The sequence below is a fragment of the Lagopus muta genome, chromosome Z, assembly GCF_023343835.1.
Source record: "Lagopus muta isolate bLagMut1 chromosome Z, bLagMut1 primary, whole genome shotgun sequence".
In the NCBI taxonomy this organism is placed as follows: domain Eukaryota; kingdom Metazoa; phylum Chordata; class Aves; order Galliformes; family Phasianidae; genus Lagopus; species Lagopus muta.
Genome location: NC_064472.1, coordinates 13797625 through 13816181, shown reverse-complemented (window position 1 = coordinate 13816181; position 18557 = coordinate 13797625). Strand labels below are relative to the sequence as shown.

At 43.4% G+C, this 18557-nt stretch overlaps 3 protein-coding genes across 6 annotated transcripts in view; 1 reads left to right on the top strand and 2 right to left on the bottom strand.

The window, feature by feature from the left end:
- Positions 1 to 3127, top strand: part of TTC33 (tetratricopeptide repeat domain 33) — a 41285-nt gene extending 38158 nt beyond the window's left edge. For all 4 annotated transcript variants that reach the window (XM_048930922.1, XM_048930920.1, XM_048930923.1 and 1 more), the window contains exon 5: positions 418 to 3127. In XM_048930922.1, the coding sequence (XP_048786879.1) occupies positions 418 to 768 (351 nt within the window). In that variant the 3' untranslated portion in view covers positions 769 to 3127. The remainder of the gene's footprint in view (positions 1 to 417) is intronic.
- The window catches only part of GHR (growth hormone receptor), a 996322-nt gene that overhangs the window by 715120 nt on the left and 262645 nt on the right, over positions 1 to 18557 (bottom strand). The window lies entirely within an intron of this gene.
- Positions 3234 to 17953, bottom strand: PTGER4 (prostaglandin E receptor 4). Its single transcript, XM_048930910.1, has 2 exons — positions 16611 to 17953; positions 3234 to 8664 (listed from the first exon to the last, which is right to left on the bottom strand). The coding sequence occupies exons 1-2, from the start codon at positions 17439 to 17441 to the stop codon at positions 8071 to 8073; spliced, it is 1425 nt and encodes a 474-aa protein (XP_048786867.1). The 5' UTR covers positions 17442 to 17953; the 3' UTR covers positions 3234 to 8070.

The following is an 18557-nucleotide window of genomic DNA, read 5'->3' as shown; positions in this document are numbered from 1 at the left end:
GGTGGTGGGTTGGTTTCAGCAACAATGCCATCATAGCAACTGCAGAACAGTGGGTCTCCTCCACTAGTGCTGATTTTTAGACTAATACAATAATGCAATAGTTTTGTCTTCTACTTATTTGCAGTATTGTTTTTGACATATGAACTCTTATTTTACCTTTGCTGCCAAATACCTGGTCTGTTGATTGTGCTTTCATGTTCCTGGTGTTTTCAGACACTTGCATGCAGTGTTGTTTGGGGTTGATGCTGCTATTGAACTTAGAGTTGAGGGAGAATATTCTTCTGAAGTCAGATTATAGTGAAATCATTTTTTGCTTTGCTCAAATGATGTACATAGTTCTTTTTTTCTCTGTAAATTTCTGTGATGAAATACATTGGCTTCAAACTTTCCAATCCCTCTTCCTTATTATGTTTGCAGGCAATCCGGAGTTTTCAGGTATCCTTACACATCTTTCCAATGAACCCTGAAGTATGGAAGGAGGACCTTTCTTGGGCAAGAAAACTACATGAACAGCAGAAGGCAACACAGACTGAGGCAGTGCAATCACAAGCCAAAGGAAAAGAGGTTGCACAAGCATCGATCCCAGACTATGACTTTGAAAGTGATGAAATTGTGGCAGTCTGTGCTGCCATTGCAGAGAAGGAGAAGGCTCTTTCAGAAGCTAAAACTGTAGTGATCGTCTCTGCTTCAGGCACGGTAGAGACCGTTACTGAGAAAGAGAATTGCACTTCAACTCCTGATGAATCCATTTTTATCAGAGCCCGATAGGGCAGCCCTGTGGATTGTTGGTGCTGCTTCAAATGTCATTTATCACATTGGATTTTGATTTTTTTTTTAAGCAAAAATAGAAGATTGAAATTATTTTTCTTTTGTAAAGTGAAAAAAAAAAATGACGTGAGTTGTTTTTCAAGAGGAAACCCAAGGTTTTATTTTGAGAATCTCATAAAGAAATGTAATGTTAAAACACTTGACTAGTTTCGCTCGCTGACCTTACAATATTTCATAATTTTACAGGTTAACGTCTACATTTTCTGACTAATTAATGAACTTATTTAAAATGCAAAAGAAAAAGGGATTTCAAAGTATATATTTCAATCCTTAGTCATTATTTATCTTCCAGCTATGGTGAACTGTTCTCTGTTATCAGAAGCTTTTATTTTCATTTATTTTCCTATGGGGTTGTTTTCTATGAAGCAGAGATGGACTTTAACTTCTGTGTTTGTTGTGTCTGTGATGGACTGGAGATCTGATCTGTAATTCAAACAGAATTGGTAAAGCCTTTCATGCTGCTTTCAAAGGGGAATGGTTAAACACTTCACATGAAAGGCAGTGCTATGGTGAACAAGCTCCTGGATGCTTCATTGTTATTAAATGTTTCAGTATAAGAGCTAACGTTCAGCTGAGACTGAAACTGGGCTTTTCTTCAGTGCTGTGCTACAAATACTGCTGCAAGTAAAATGTTGGGAGCTGGAAATAGATATTTGTACATTTTATGTAGCCTTTCCTTTCTTAGTAAGGCTAGTCTTATAAAGGGGATCAGTTTTCTTTTTACAGTTCTTGGAAGCTGCCAATTAAATTATGGTCTCGGTTGTTCGGGGCAGCATTGGCTGAGTCTCCATTTTTATTCTTTCTGGATTTTAGATGCTGTGGTGGATATTCATAACTGAATAAACTTATGAGACGTGCTTGCTTAGACTTCATCTTTGTTTAGGGGAAGATTGCCGCTGGTTCCTTAAACGAGCCATTTAGGAAAACAAAATCAGGCAGTTTCTCTGATGTGCTCTTTGTTAAGACTACCCTCTTTTTATTGTCAGAGGAGACAGGATAGAGATGAGAGCCTCCAGACTGAACTGGGTAGTAGTCTACTGAAGAAATCTCAAAAATTCAGGGTTGGGAACATATTTTCACTTAAAATATTAAAGTGAATATTAATATTAAGTATTAAATATTAAAATATTCACTTTGAAATATTTTGAATGGAAAAAAGTACTTAAAATAACAGTGAAGCCTTTTGAAATCTGTACATCTTTAATACTTGATTTCTATTAAAAATGTGTATATATTATTGTTGCCATGAAGCATGGTGAATTTTGCAATAGAATGCTTATTGTAGAAAAGTCACCCAACTCACAGCTTAGTTCATTTGAATATTGCTAATTCTTAAGAGGACGGCTAAGTTTTTTGCAGAAACTAATTATCCTTTTAGAAGACTTAATTTCCGTGTTCTCACATGACTAAGCTTTCATCATATTTTTGCAAATACATGCATATTTTTTTAGATCTCTGTGCATGCCCACAAATAATGTGCACTTTTTCACATTTAAATATCCAAAGTAATTATAATTACAGTGGCCATTAAAAAAATGTCAGACATCACCATACTATGTTTTTTGTTTATTCAGTTCTGAGATAGATTTTTAAATGCTCGTTGAATAGGTACCTGATTCTTGTTTGAAATGCTCTGCTGTATAATTTCTTCATCTTGTTGTTTTTGTATTGTTTTGTTTTTTGTAACAAATAATACAGTCTGTTCAGCAATAGGAGGTGTTAGAAGAGTTTGATAACTCTCTTCAAAGAAGAGACGTTCTCTGTTTGGAAAAGGAAGCGTGCAAAAAAGTTGTAAGACATTTTCAGTTTTCCATTTTGAAGCAGTTTGGCTGTAGCCAAGTAAATCTTTCCTTTGTTTGCCTTCTCTAATTGTATCACTGTTGTGTATTTACTCATGTGGAAGGGACTCCCTTATTCCTTGCACAGGTCGTTGTTATCACTCTTTCTGCTTCCACTGAAATGATTTGCAAAACTACTATTGAATTCAGTGCTGTTGGTCAAAGTTCTGGCAGTGCACATCTGTACCATCAGGCTCAACAGCTGTGTTGGGCTGGAGGTGGTGTTGTTCCCATTCCCAGTTCTAAGTGTGTTTTTTATTCTGATGTCACTAGGTTATAAATTCTAGGTATTGTCAGTAATATCTTGAAACAGATAGCAGATAAGTTATTGTGAACATGTTACTCTTAGCAAGGAAGCTTCACTACTGATACTGCAACCTCTCTCCTTTTTTTTGTACAGCATGCCATTTTTTGCATGTACAGGATTTTCTGGATATGTTTGAATAAAATAGTGACTTCTCTGCTGTGTAGTGATGCATGTTTATTCTTTAGCTAGTAACAAGAATGTTAAACCATTGACCATTTTAGGATGTTAGTCATAGAATCAGTTGGCTTCCTCTGTCTCTGCTGGACATGTTGACTAGTTGTAGTTTTGTTTTTTTTTTTAAAAAAAAAGCCATCTTAAGAAAAATATTTAATAAAAGGTAGTGGTAAGCGGTTCTGAGCATCTCAGGAGTATCCAAAAGAATGTGATCCAAAGGAGAAAGCAAAAAGGGAAATAGTACTGCTACTTTACTAACTGAAATTTATTATTCATAATCATCACTCACAGTCAGTGGCTTCAGTAGCTTTTGTATATTTGTCTTCCATATGAATCATACATATATGAAAATCCTGAAATGTAGCAAGGTAGTTAAAGAGCAAAATACACACAGCTGAGGATTTAAATCTGACTTTTTCCCTTGGAAAATTTTATATCTGGAAAGAAATGTGTAATTTAGAGGGACATTCATGTGCCTTATGTTAGATAAAAATCTTTGGAAAAATTGAATCAAGGTGCTTAATTAGTGCCATTGACTATAAAAAAGAAGCCTGAAGTGGCTGACTGGGTGTCAGCTTCAGATACTGAAGCAGAGTATATGAATTCCACCCCTACGGAATGAGATAATGATCTTTTGAACGTTGAACAGATGACGGCTGTTTTGAAGGTGATGTCTCCTATTTTATTGTGTTTGCCTACGACTTCAGAAGCAGATGTTGGTGTTAGAACAGTAGAGGTTGAACCTTTCCACCGTGGGAACAACAGATGGAACAGACAGCAGCAGAAAGGCAGTGTAACAAAATGGCATCTGAAGTGGAAGTGCATATAAAGCAGAGGTGTGTGACTGAATTCCTCTGCGGAAAAAAATGGCATCCATTGACAGTGATTGATGCTTGCTGAATGTTGATAGATACCAGTGAGCAGATGTTGGCACCGTGAGAGTTTCAGCAGCAGCAACGCCATCATAGCAACTGTGAAACAGTGGGTCACCTCCACAGCATGCAGGCTCTTGTTCATGGCTGGGGAAAATACATGGCTAGTGGTGGTGACTGTGTTGAAAAATACTGTTCTTCTGCAAATCTGAGAATTTGCTCTGTCAGAGTGTTACTTTTTGTTGTAGTATCCATGGAAATATATAGGAAGCATTACTTTCTGGTAATAATCAGAAATACTTAGATTACACAGAGAGAGAATGCTTTCCAACAATATTAGAGGGCAAAGTATGGATCAGATAACACCGACTAATTTAATAATACAATATGGGACTGGATTTTAAAACAGGTTATGGAAGGCAAAAAAATGAACTTTGTTCTTCTCATCCCTAAAACTTCCTTGAGCAACTGTTGATGTTTGGGATCAAGATGAGAAAGGTAGCACTGAAAATGTACCTGGCAACATGAGGTTAGTGTCCCCCAGATCTTAAAAGTAATGGTAAGAAGGTCAAAATGAGTTTTATTTCTAGATCATATAAGAGCTGTGAACTTACGTAGTACTGGGGTTCAAGAAAGCAGAAGCATGTGGGCTTGGACTATGCAGATTTACTGTAGGTTGGTGTCATTGGCTATCACATTCTCAAGTGGATTGAAGTTCTTGGCCTGTTAAGCAGCAGAAGTTCCATTGTGGCAGATTGACTGTCCTGGTTTAGGGGGCTGACTTTCCGAAAGAAGTGATTCTAGTAGCTCTTTGAATTTTAGAGAGTAAATGGTCAAAGGGAAAAACTGGATGTAAGGAGTGAGTTTTGTATTGAGGTTCAGTAAGCTTGGGGTTCTGACTTCAATTTATTTTCATATCTGATAAAGCTGACAGGTCTATAACAGGGCCTAGCAGTGGAAAAGGTCTGTTGTTATGTTGAAACTTGAAAAGTAAATCTGCTTTAAGTAAATCAGATACTCAGTTTTGCAGAAGAATATTGGCTGAAAAGTTTTGTAGAAGACTTCTTGATCAAGATGTCGTGGTGCCATTTGAAGATAATGGTTACATTGGTATCGTTATCACTTCAGCATTGCATTTACAGCACTGATAGTAGCACTGGTGTTGCAGACAGTGGAGATGTATAAGCTTAGGTTGTAACAGGATCTTTGAGCCCATGCGTGGAGCCTAAGTACACTATATTCTGCTCCTTAAACCTGGATCCAACTGTAATGCTCATTTACAGATCATAGGTTCAAATTAATTTACAATATTCATAGAAACTGATTTCTACCAGTTTCCTACCAATAATGGCTCTCATCCTGTTCACACCATGCCAGAGGACAGGGGAATAAATGGAGTTTGGGTCTGGAGTCTGGGGAAAGGTTTAGGTGTGTGGGGTATAAGGTTTGGTGAAGCTGCAGTTTGTGCTGTGGGCAGAAGCAGAATGCTGGAAGTAAGGGTGTGAGACTGGGGGTGGTGGGACTGGCAAGATGCAGTCACAGAGATAAGATTTTGGAATAAGACGCTTCTGAATTGTGAATTAATGCATTTTCCATTAATGTGGGTTGACTGGGGATTTTCATTCATTCCTAAGGCAACTAGTGCTGATGTGGGCTAGTGAGTCCTGCCCAGCACTGATAAACCACTGATGGAGTCACAGAGATAGGATTTTGGAGTAAGACACTTCTGAATTGTGAATTAATGCATTTTCCATTAACATGGGTTTTTTGGGGATTTTCATTCATTCCTAAGGCAACTAGTGCTGATGTGGGATTGTGAGTCCTGCCCAGCACTGGTAAACCACCAATGCTATGGGGAGAAGGAAGACTTACCATTTGTTTTTGCAAAAGGAAGAAAGAACACCTCTTTTGCTGCTCTATTGTTGCTTAGAAGTCTATCAGAACAAACTGTTTTCCATCAGTAATGCACAGGCCTTTCTCATTTAGAAACTAGACTGTCAGGTACTGTTCCTTGTCTTAGATAATGCAGTGAGGGCTGTTTGTTGGTCACTAGCAAGTAGCAGACCATAGCTAAATGCTTTAATTGCAAAGACAAAGGCAGATATGTACCTGCAGCTACAGCAGGAACTTCAGTAGCACTGTTCTCTAATCAGTGCAGCAGTAGCTTCTGCTGCAATATTTGTGCATAACTTCCTACGTACAAATAAACTCTACTGCTCCTGTGCTAGAGAGAAATAGGCAGGTTGAGGTTTAATTGAGTGGGGGTTTTGATTTTTCTGTCATTCTGAGAGATTTTCATGGCTGTGTGATAGTCCTTTCATGTTTTCTAAGATGGCTCCTTCTTGCTGATGGTGATTGTTCTGTGGAGCTCTGGAAACTTCCAGTAGGTTTTAGAAGCAGCTAAGCACAAGGTGTTCCAGAAGGGTGGCTTGTTAAAGTAGGGAGTTGGCACCGAATGGCAGACTAATAAACTTTTGATCTCAAGCAGAACATTTCCATTTAATCGTGATCTCCAAAATCATTTTGGTCAATACAACTGCTTAAACATGTCATCAACATAAGGCTCAAGATTTTAATTACAATAAAGCATTTCACATAAGAACACTTTAAGCAGCATAACATGCTTAGTATTTGACAAAACATCCCCAAATATCTGTACAGAATTATTTTAGTAAACAGTATTTCTGTAACAAGATCTAACCTCGCAAAATAAAACACCAGAAGTCCTTTTGTCACTGCTGTTTTTGGTGATGTCTTTTCCATTAAAACTCTAGGAACAAATAATGTACAAGGAGTGCAAGACCAGGAGCTGGTTCTATATAACTTATGCTTTTAAATGAAGATTCTACTTCCACGGTATCATACATTTATTTGGTGGAATATCAGATTACAGTCATAAAATTCTATTTACTATTTAAAGTAAAATGATAAATGTTATGAAAAAATACCTTTATTACATCAGTGATGCTTTAACTAAAGTGAATATTATGACTATTAACCAGGGGTTGAAAGTTCTAGGCCCTGATATTAAAGTACTTCTATATGTCCTTAACTTTACATGAGAGTCTCCCTGGCAGCAGAAGGGCTACTCGGATGGGCATTGTTAAGTGTGTGCCTAAGTGTGTGCAGGACGTGGGCCGAAGTACTCAGCAAGGAGCGGATGTGTTTATACACGGAAACATTATCAGCACATAAATAAAATCTGGCTTGTACATACGCTGAAAAGGAATATTCTTAACTGAAGATATGTTTTCTTTTTTCTCAATAGTATGTACATTTTCATTTCAAAGTGTTTACATATTTTCAGCTAAAGAATTATCAACCATGAATCTAGCACGGACAACAAATCTAAACCAAGAATGTCTCATCAGCAGGAAATAGTGGGGAAGAGAAGGCTGGCAATCATTTCTATATACCTGGTATTAATAAGAACCCTTCTCATAGAGAAGAATAGACTTTTAAATATTTTCAAACCTGATATATACACAACAGTAAAAATTCACATTTTCATGCTTTAGTGAGACACTTTGAAATCCTACTGCAGGCAGCTGTCAGAGTAGCTCCATCTAGTTCCTAGTAGTTGCCTCACATTCTGCTCTAGTACCAGAACCTTGATAGCTGAGCAGCCACAGAAAAACACAGTTCTACCAGATTTGGAAAGAGAATGAAAGAAATGAAAAAAAAAATCAAAAAACAAAACAAAACAAACCAACAAAGCAAGAAAGAAAGAAAGGAAAAAAGGAAAAGAAAGTGATGGATCTTTCTATGTTGAGAGGCCCAGTAGCTCTCCTGTGACCCAGAACAAGACATGTTTGTGATTCCAGTCTCATTAGACCCATCTTGTATAACTTCTGATGGCAGCACAAAACACAGTGTCTATTCCACACAGTTCTCAGTAGTCTAAAAGAAATGTACCCATCACATGGCAAGAGAAAATTAGCCCTTTGGAGCATAGTTGATCCCCTTTCCACTTGAATAGGTAGAATGCCTATCTATTGCACCAGTTTTCCAATGTACCAGGAAAGATCACCAGGGTTGATGCCTTTTGTTGCTATATACACTTCTCTGATAAATTCAATGTCTCAGTGGGGAAGGTGACCTGGAGGGGAGTGCCCTTGGACGTAGAGCTGACCCCAGCACCAGGCCTGATTTCATTCACCAAGAGGACACTCTCTGAGTCCTGCCCCTGTGAGGAGTCCGAGGTCTCTGAGCTGCGCAGTGTCCTTACGGATGTAGTGTCAGACTGAGCCAAACTTGCACTGGGGCCTGGAAGCAGCACACGACCCCCAATACTGCTCTCACTTAACTCTGGGGGATAGAGCAGTGTTTGGGACGTGCTGCTGATCTCCCGCAGCTCACGAGAGATGAAAGAGGGTGACTGACTTGACACAGCAGAAGAGGTCCTGCGACCATCCACGCAATTGAAATTGCTCCCCGAGTGCTGCCTCCGAGCTCCTCCAATTTGGCAGAAGAGACATTTGATCTTCTCAATGGCTTTGCTGAGCACAGTCTTGCGGAGAAGGATGTAGACCCAGGGGTCCAAAATGGGGTTCACTGAGGCAATGCGGATGGCTTGCAGGTCAGGGTTTTGCCTTACATCTCTCACTAATTCGGGCCGGTAGAGCTGGTTCACGAAGACACGGACCTATTGAAAGAGAAGGGGGAGGATAAAGGCAAAATTTTACAACTGCGACAGGAAATCAAAGATTATATATCAAAGCATGGATCTCAACTTGCAACTTGCAAGATACAAGAGAAAAGGCTGCCAAAGCAATACAGCTGAGATTGGCAACTGTGAGGTCTTTTTTTCAAAACTGCAAAAAAATCAGAGATTAATCTGCTGTAAATTGATTTTATGTGCTGCAAGTAAGAAAGCAGTGACGTTCTCTTAACCCCTCATAACTAATCCTCGAACCTTCAACTTTTGGATGCTGCTTTTACAACTTCCTTGTTAATGGTTATAACCCAGGAACAAAGACTTACGAGTTACAGCTATATCCTGCTTCCTTACTGTATCTCTGGTGTTATGCTATTTGCAAAGAGATATCAGTCCTCTGAGGGGACGTAACCAACTGTTTCCTCTGGCAAAGGTCTAATAATTGTGTGTTCAGAAACAAACTGAAACTAAGGTTATAATCCAGGTATGTTATTCTCCAGAAACAAGCCCAGAGCTGTTGACTGCCAAGTACAGAAATACTTCCGGCTGGCACTTGTCCTTACTGAAATCGTATAACCTCAGTGTCTTTCTTGTTACAGCATGCTTTGGAAAAAAAAATGAAGTAACAAAATGAAAGGTCCCTCAGGTAGAAGATTTTTAATACGTCAATACGATTAGATGATTCCAGCACTGGACTGGAGTGCACTGCTTACCTACATGAGCTGGCACTTGGTTCTAATTAGCAAAGCATAAAAATACATATGAAGTGGTTAGGAATTCAAGATTTTGAAGCAGCTGCTAGATGACTACTGAATTAGCACTTCCAGTTTATCATGCAAAAAATTTAAGACTACTTTGGATCCTGTCAGAAATGCCTCCTTCAGGCTTTCCATGGAATCCAAGAAAAAACAATACTATAGTCCCTACCCTTGTTTTGGAGCCACTTCTGAAAATGCTGCTGTAGAGCACAATCCAGTTCTTTGGTATCAATTGTTGTATTTTCGGTGTCCACAAGGAGCATGACATCATATGAGTGTGTTAAGTCTCAAATAGCTATTCTTCATTTTAACAAGACCTATGCAATGTCTGGAATTTTAGGAAGGCCTAGGAAAGCCACTGAAAATAACTGACAAAGGAAGACGCTGTATTCTTCATACTCCTTAATTAAATCCCTTAATTATCTTCTTACATGACACAGTGAAAATCTAGTAGCACAATTATGGATGTTCTAAAACCTCCACTTTGGCTCCTGAGATGAGTAAAGTCTGGCCTAGCTATGAGCTTACAGACAAACATGAGGAAAAGCAAGTGCATAATTTTTTACTAGAAGTTGTGATTGCGAACCTATGCAAGACTGGAAAAACAAAAAAATCACAGTTCTTTGATGAAATTTTCCTGCAGCAGAGCCATGCTTGCTTGTGTTCTGCTTGTCAGGATTTAGAGTGTGAGTGGCAAAGTACGTATAAAGCACTGCAGAGTCCTTCTTCAGCACTGCTATGCACAGAATCTCAAATGACTGGACATGAAGCTGATAATCCTCCATATTTGCTTTCTCAGCACATTCATCCAGCTTCACTGGTAACAAAACCTTTCCACAGGAATTTCAAAATACAGGAAAATAATGAATTTATAGAGCAATACAGTGATCCTTCCTAATTGTTCTCAACACTGCAGGTGGCTGTTTGACAGCTAGTTTATCCTCTGTTAAGCCAGAGACACAACTGACAAGCATCAAAGATTATTCCTGCACACCCAGCAATGTCTATTTCTGTGATTTTACTTTATAGAGTTCTATGAAGTTTTACTTTATAGAAAAGACCTCCATGGGCTGCCTGTTCCAGCGCCCGACCATTCTTTTGGAGAAGTATCTCCTAACATCCAACCTGAATATCCGCTGACACAACTTGAGGCCATTCCCTCCAGCCCTATCGCTAGTTACAACGGAGAAGAGGCTGACCCTCAGCTCACTTTGATCAGGCTTCACTCACTACAGCTTTTTTCAGTATTTACACAGCTTCCAACCTTCTGCTTCTCTTGTTTGACAGCCATCACCGATGAATCCTGCATACCGCCGGCTGCGAGAACAGCCCGAGGAGCTTGAGATCCACAGCGGGCTCTCCCGGCGGGCACGGATGGCTTTCCCCACAGCGGCCGTCCCGCAGCGCACCGCCAGGTGGCAGCGCTGCCGCAGGGCACGACCACGAGGACAAGCCCGCGGCCGCGGCGGGAATTCGTTCTGGGCCTCCGCTCCCGTTCGCAGAGCCGCGGGCTCGGAACCTCTGAAGCAGCAGCCGGGATTCCTCCATGTGGAGGGGTTGGAAGATGAGTCGATGCGACTATGGCACCGGCTGTACTCTGCTCTTGAAATATGCTTGGCCATTTCTATGAGAATTTTTTTCACCCTCCGAAAAAAAACCCAAAACATACCAAAACCAAAACCTAAAAGAAAAAAAAAAACAACCCCAAACAAAACAAAACTGTAAAGGTTGTAAACACACGAAGGACAAAGTTCTCCTAAAGATTTAACCTGTGTCATGACATTTCTTTCCCATCGTTCCTCCTCTTCCCCTTAGGCAAGAGATACACCCTGGAGCTGTGCAAGCGCTGGGCTGTGATCCCGGCACAGCGACCTGCCCGCAGCCAGCGGCCGAAAGGACAGCGCTGTGGGAGCAGCAGCCTTGGAGCCTTGGTGCGCGCACCGCCACGAACCCGACAGGTGTGACAGGCAGAGCTTCTCCTGATGGATTCATCCGCATCTCTGAGCCGGGCGCACACTCTAAAGGCAGCACACAGACCAGCTCTGGAGACCTGACTTTTTTTTTTCTTCGTTTTTTTTTTTCCCCTTTTAACTTAGAGCTAAAGTTACACACCAGTGATTTAACGGTGGGATTGTTCCTCTGATAAGCACCAGCTGAAACTCAGGCACTCGATTCACCATTCTCTGCCTGGCAGAGATCAGGGACAAACATCTCTAAGCGCTGACGCTGCGGCTAAAAAAAGTCATACAGCTTGCTTTATGCTACCTCTGTATGCTTCATTTCTTTTTGATGGTGTGTGACATGGCGGTGACAAATTCCTAACAAGAATCCATTTAATGAAAACTTTGAACTGTCCCACATATTTTCATAGAAGCCCCCAAAGAGTCAAATGCATTTACCAGCTCGGACACATTGCATGGATTACTTGTTAATCACAACACAGTAGAAATAAAATCTGCATTGGAATGTCAGTTTTATCATTTCTTTACGTCCTGGTAAAACATCCACACTAACAGCAACAGATATACCTCTTTTGGCTATGAGTCTTCCCCTACAGGTTGTAGCATGATAAGGAATATCGCCTTTCATGTTCTAAATAAGTGCTCAGAAAGTAGATTATATTTTTATGTTACACTAGCTGATTATCTGTTTGAATTTCTCCAATTTCTCCAATTTGAAATCCTAATTTAAGAAAAAAGCAAATGAGAACAGTTCATGTTTCAAATAACTGAGACTTATGTGATACATCTGCAGCCACAGAATTCAGGCAACATATTTTGAAAGTATCTGTGGTTTCTTTGCAATGTTAACCTTAGAATCACAGAACGGTTTGGAAAGGACCTCAAGGGCCACCCAGCTCCAGCCCCTGCCACGGGCAGTGCCCTCACTAGCTCAGGCTGCCAAGGGCCCCATCCAACCCAGCCTTGAGCACCTCCAGGCATGGGGCACCTCTCTGGGCAGCAGTGCCAGCACCTCATCACACTCCGAGTAAAGAATTTCCTCCTAACAACTAACCTAAATCTCCAAATCTGTCCTCTGTAGGTTTGAAACTATTCCACTTTGTCACTGTCTGTCTGTGTAAAAGGTTTTTTCTCTCCTGTTTATCAGTACCCTCAGGTACTACAAAGCTGCAGCGAGGTGACCCCGGAGCCTCCCTCAGCCTTTCTTCACAGGAGAGGTTAAGCAGCACTTTGCTCCACAGTGTGTTGAGTTTATGCTGAAGAAATAGGTAGTGGTAGAAACACAGCCCTTGCATGGTTTGCTTTTGCATTTTTTTTTACTAAATACAAATGCAAATCATGATTTCAATTTCTGCCAAGTACTATAAAGCAATTTGTATAGTTACTGTCACAGAGCAATTGGTGCAATAATCTCCCTTCATAAAATGTCCCACATGCCAATAGGATAAATTTTAAATGATATAAATCAGGAAACAAGATTTTCATCTCTAGGAGCCAGCACCCTTCGCCTTTAAGGGTTCTTGCTGTAAGAGATGGCCCAGTAGCTGTGCTTGCCACCGTGCTGCTGGCTGCAGGACCCACACCAAATCAAACGAAAACCCAAACTTTTATCTCAACTAAACCTCATGTTAGAAACTCCTGGTTATTTCATGAGATGGACCACACACACATCCTGAAGCACAGCATTTTATTTACACTTTCAGTGCAACTCAACAGCATGCAGAGGTCGGGATAAGAAAAACATCATGCATTTGTAAACCTAAGAATGTCTGAGAGACCGCTGGAGTGAACTATACTATCAGCAGTGTGTGCCTACTTTCTCTTGAGAGTCATTCTTAAGGGCTGGGCAGCAATTTCCACTATATTCTTGATAAAGTACCACCTAATGTGCCTCATTCACTACTTCTACCTATATCAATCCTATGTTCTAAAAACTCTCAGTTTTAACAGATGAAAAAAAGAAAAAAGTGAAGTGCAGGTGAGAGGCAGCGTACAGCTCATGTGCTTTTCTCCAGTTCACTCCTAAATTCCTGTCAGACTTCACACTTTCCAACCACGTTCTGTACACTGAGAACACAGCAGGTTATATATAGATAGGTATAGCAGGTTATTATAGATAACGCTTTTTTTTTTGCTCTTTTTCCTTTGATTAATCTGATCCACCTTCATTTCAATGTTCATTCAGTGCTTTGCACAATCCTCAATAGCTTTGCTACAGCACATCACTGTAAGATTTTGATGATTTTATGAATAAATCATTAAAATGCTGAACAACCCTAATTGTAAGCTCAGAGCTGCAGCGTCATTACTGAGAACGGCTGATCTCTGTGACTCAGCTCACTGCTCTTTAAACACTTCTTCAATCAAGACAAGTTTTTTCTTAGTAGTTCAGAGTATTTAGAATTTTTAAATGTAGGGTTTTTTGGTTAAACTCTGATAAATACTGATAAATGCTGGGCTCCCTCTATCTCCCAATTTATTGTACTGTGAAAGCATTCACTCTAAAGTATTAAAGTTTGTATCTTGCTCAGAACTTGCTCTGCTTTGACTTCAGAGATAGTTTATTCAGCTGAAATCATCAGTAGGAAATCAGCCCGTCAGAAAATCTCAGTCACCGAGCACCCTCTGAGCCGGCTTTGTGCATCTGAATCATGCCACCACCACCTTACTACTCGCATGCTCCTGTGTCTGCCAGGCTCCGTGCGACAAATGAGCCTCGCAGTCTCCTCTGCGGTGTGGGCTCCCCCCATAACTCCAGGGAACTCCTCTGAGTCATAAAAATGTACATATAAGTTAGTGATTTTCCTGTCTCTGCCGCTTTCGCTAAGTATGTAAAACATGAAGGTGTCACTGCTCAGAGTTTATCTTGGAATGCTTAACCTCCGTCTACAAGCAGAGGGCTTAATACACATATGCAGCAGTACATGAAATCATAGAATCGTCCTATCTGGAAGGGACCCATAAGGGCTGTATGGTCCAACTGCCCTGCAATGAACAGGGGCTCCTACAGCTCCGTCAGATTGCTCGGAGCCCCCTCCAGCCTGGCCTTGAATGGCTCCAGGGGCATCATCGTGGTGTAACAAAACATAAACAGCTGTGGCTTATTCCCACAGCAGGAGGCTGACAAAAGCTACCCTTACAATGGAGCAGTTCAACCATACTGGACTCTGTAATGATGTATCTACAAGTGCCATAAAAGAAAACTTTTTTTTTTTTTCCTCTTCCTCAGCACACTTGAGAGTCAAATATGGAGACAGCAAAATGACATTCTTTTACTTCATTTTGCACACAGAAGTCTGCTGCTTTAGCTGAGAAAAACAACTGCATGTGAACACTCTCAAGGCAACACCATGACTTTGTAAGCAGCAGAATCAAGGTCTGACAGTGCGGAACTTTGTCACCTGCATCTTCACATGCTCTCTGCTGCACGTAAGGTTTTCAACAGCCACTGTTTAAATAATAAATCTCTTGCCCCACCCAGGATCATTAATTTGAACTGTCAACAATCTAGTTTCCTTTCTGGTAGCCCCTCCCTCTTTTTCCTTTTTTTTTTTTTTTTTTTTTTTTTGTTCTGTAAGATATCTTGCTCCTAACATACAGGAACATTTCATTTTGCATCCTCAGCCTTTCTCTAGCTGCTCCTCCAAGGGATGAGGTTTTGGCTTTTTTCTAAAACCCTATGCTGGGGCTTGGTACCTCATGATCCGACTCCCCCAGTGTTGCAACTCAGCTTACCCATGAGGTTTCTGCTGCTGCACTGTGTAACAGGCTGCGCGCGGTTCCTCGATCGAGCACACGCGTGCCTCGCAGACAGCCCGCGCACAGCTCGAGCAGCACATTTCCATTTCCTTTAGATGACAAGCAGCAAACAGATGGCAAAGTGCTCAGCTAAGCCACAGCATGACATGAAGTCACAGCGCTGCAGGAGGTGCGACAGCGCTGGGTGACAGCTGCTGGTGCTCCAGCACAGCCACACTCCGCTGGCTCCTGTTTATCTCAGTAATGTGGCAAAACTGGCCTGGCCCCTGCAACTACACCCTCCTCTGAATAGGGGGATGGACTCGCTGACCTCTCCAAGTTCTCTGCAGATGTGTTTCTCTGAACTTCCTTACTACGCAGCAGCATGGCTGTTTCACATCCCCTGACGGCCACTCATACATCACACACATCGCAAACCCTCTGTGATACAGAGACTGTGGAATAGCTTCCATCTACACCAAACTCCCTCAAAGCAATCTATCTTCCAGTGCTGCTTTATGTCTAACAACTTCTTGGCTCCCTAAACTGTATTTTGGAAGGTGGCGAGTATGGCAAGCCAACTGTTTAACATTTCTAAGCCAGGAAGAGAGAGAAGTTCGCCAAGCTGTATTATGGTGGGCGGCACATGAAAACTGAGCCTCGAGCTGGTGGTTTTTTTTGTCTTCCTTGGCGATAAGGTGAAGAAACAGAAGAAAGTAGGAGCCGCAGGTTGAAGTCAGTGGCAGTAATTGTACCAGCTGTTGCAGAAAATTAGCAAATAGTTAGTGGTAATGTTGTTTGGCACTCTTGTATTTCTCTAGCTCCATGAGGCCAGGTTCTTGCAACTCTCACTCAACTAAAAATGACAGCAACAAGTGGCACGGCTGCTTCCAGCCTTCCAGCACGGCTGCTGGAGTAGTGAAATAGCGTGGGATCTTCCCAAGTGGGTCCTTTGGATGGGAAGCTCTGCTCTGGGTTTGGGTGGGAAGCATTCTGCACCTTGCTGGTGCCATGCAAACAGAACGCTCACCTCCTTCCACATAGTAAGGACTGCTGTATCCTTCAGCAACAGCACATATTTTAGAAACACAAGAGGCATCCGAAGAGCAGGCCAGCTCCAAACCTCACTCATCACAAATTAATTTTGGGAGTGAACTTTCAAGTGCCCTCAGCTCTCAGTGAAATTTTCACTGTGTTGATTCCAGTTAAACAGTGGAAAATTTGTTAAGAATTTTTGGCACTGCATTTCAACCAATTAAAGTAGTCTAGGGTTTGGTATAAGCGTGGGTTCTTTCCTTGTAAATATAAACCAGTACGATTTTCTATTACCATGCGTGCGTGCTAACTGCACTGAACTTACGCTAAGAGTTTGCAGCACCATCTAAACATGATTCTGACCTACAGGCACAGAAGAGGAGGAGAAAAGATTCAGCAGTGTGGATGATGGAAAGAAGTAGGGTTGCACAATGTTACTCACCACCAGAGGAATGGAGCAGATGACCACCACCAGGGAAGTGGCAATGAGCAGAATAACCATCTGGATCTCTGCTCCGGCCATTCGACGGAAGCTCCGGCGTCTGCGAAAGTCAGATAAGCGGCTGGAGGTGGTGTCTGTCCCCAGCGATGTGCGCCGCATGAACTGACGGTGCATGCGAATGAGGGCCACGCAGACCAGGATGTTGCAGATCACCGTAACCATGATCAGGAAGGAGCTGAAGCCGGCGTACATGTATGAGTATGCTGCGTGAGTGGCATTCGTTGCTCGCCAGTCTATGAAACACCAGGTGTCAGGGTACTGCAAGGTTGATCTGCCGAGCCCCATGCTGGGGAGGGCACAGAACAGCACATTGGAAGCATAGATGGCGAAGAGTGTGAGCCCTGCCAGCTTCTTGTCTACATAATGGCTGTAGAAATAAGCGTGGTTGATGGCAAGGTACCTTTCTATAGACATGGCACAGATAATGCTGAGGCCAGAGAGTCCAAAGAAGAGGAGGATGAAGGAGCTGTATTCACACAGTGCCACTCCTCCTGGCCAGCGATTCTGCAGGTAAGTGGCAATAGTGACTGGACTCACCAGGCAGGTCCCCAGCAGGTCAGTGACTGCCAGCCCGCAGACCAGCGTGTAGAAGGTGGTCTCCTTCTGCTCCTTCCTGGACTTGCAGAGCACCACAATAGCGATGAGGTTGCCCACCACGCCGAAGATGAACATGACGGTGGGGATGGTGGCAGGCTTGCTGCCCTCAGCCGCGCTGGCAGTCCCATTGGCAGAGCCGTTGGCAGGTGGCATGGTAGTGGAGTAGTAGGACATGGTGCCCGCGTGCTACTGCGAGGTCGTGGGAGGCAAGAGGGATCGGGAAAGAGGGAGAAAGAGCGGCACGAGGGAGAGGACAGCCTAGCCTGAAAATAAAATAATAATAATCGAATGAGGAAAGAGAAAAAAAAAAAAAAAAAAAAAAAAGTCGTCTGGTTTAGTTAAAAAAGAAAAAAAAAAAAAGTCTAGGAGAGGAGCCGGAGAGGAGCGCCAGGACAGCCGAGCGCTGCCTCCGCTTCTCCCCACGCCGAGTCTAAGGGGCCCGGGGCAGCGGGACCGGCCCGAGCGCAGAGCCCGGCGGAGCGGAGCGCGGCACCCGTCCGTCCCTCTCCGACGCCGCGGAGGGCGCAGCGCCGCCGCGGGAAGGGCCGGCTCCCAGGTGTCGGCGGGGGCGGTGCGGGAAAGTCCGGAGCGCGGTGGGCGCCGCTCAACCCTTCCCTCTCTCCCTCCTTCCCGCCGGCGCTGCGCTGCGCTGCCGTGCGGGGCGCGGGCGCCGTCTAACTCCCCACCGCGCTCCCGCCGAGTTTCGCCGCGGAGGGCGGAGGCGGCCGGCGCAGTCGGCGCCTCTCCTCCCCGCCCTCTCGCCCCATTGGCCGCGCCGTGGAGGGCAGGTTGCGCGGGGCCGGGCGCGGGCACCTCCGCCCGGAGCTGGCAGCAGGGCGAGGCGGGGCGCGGGGGCGGGAAGCGGTGGGGGCCGTGGGGCGCGGGAGGGACGGGAGGCACCTGGCCGGATCCCCGCGGCCGAGCGGCTGCCGCCGGCCCTTGCCTAGCTCGCAGTCGGCGACGGCGAGGGCTTCTCGCACCGTCCTCTGGGGGAAGCCGCGTCCCGGCTACGTCCGGCGGGCCGGGCCGGGCCGGGCCGGGCCGGGCAAGGCTGGAAGCTGGGCGAGTTACCGAAGCGATAAGCTCAGGTAGAGCCGGGCCATACCGCAGAGCAAACGGGCGTGAGACAGTCTTGCATCAGAGCAGCGCGCCTGGTATCTCCTGCTGCCAGCCGTAGCCTCTCTTCATAGCCTGTCGTCCATGTGTTGCTTACAGCTGGCTTCAGAGCCGTGTTAATTGCGTTATTGAGCACAGAAGAGGGTGTGTGTGTGCGAGGGACCTGCTTGTACG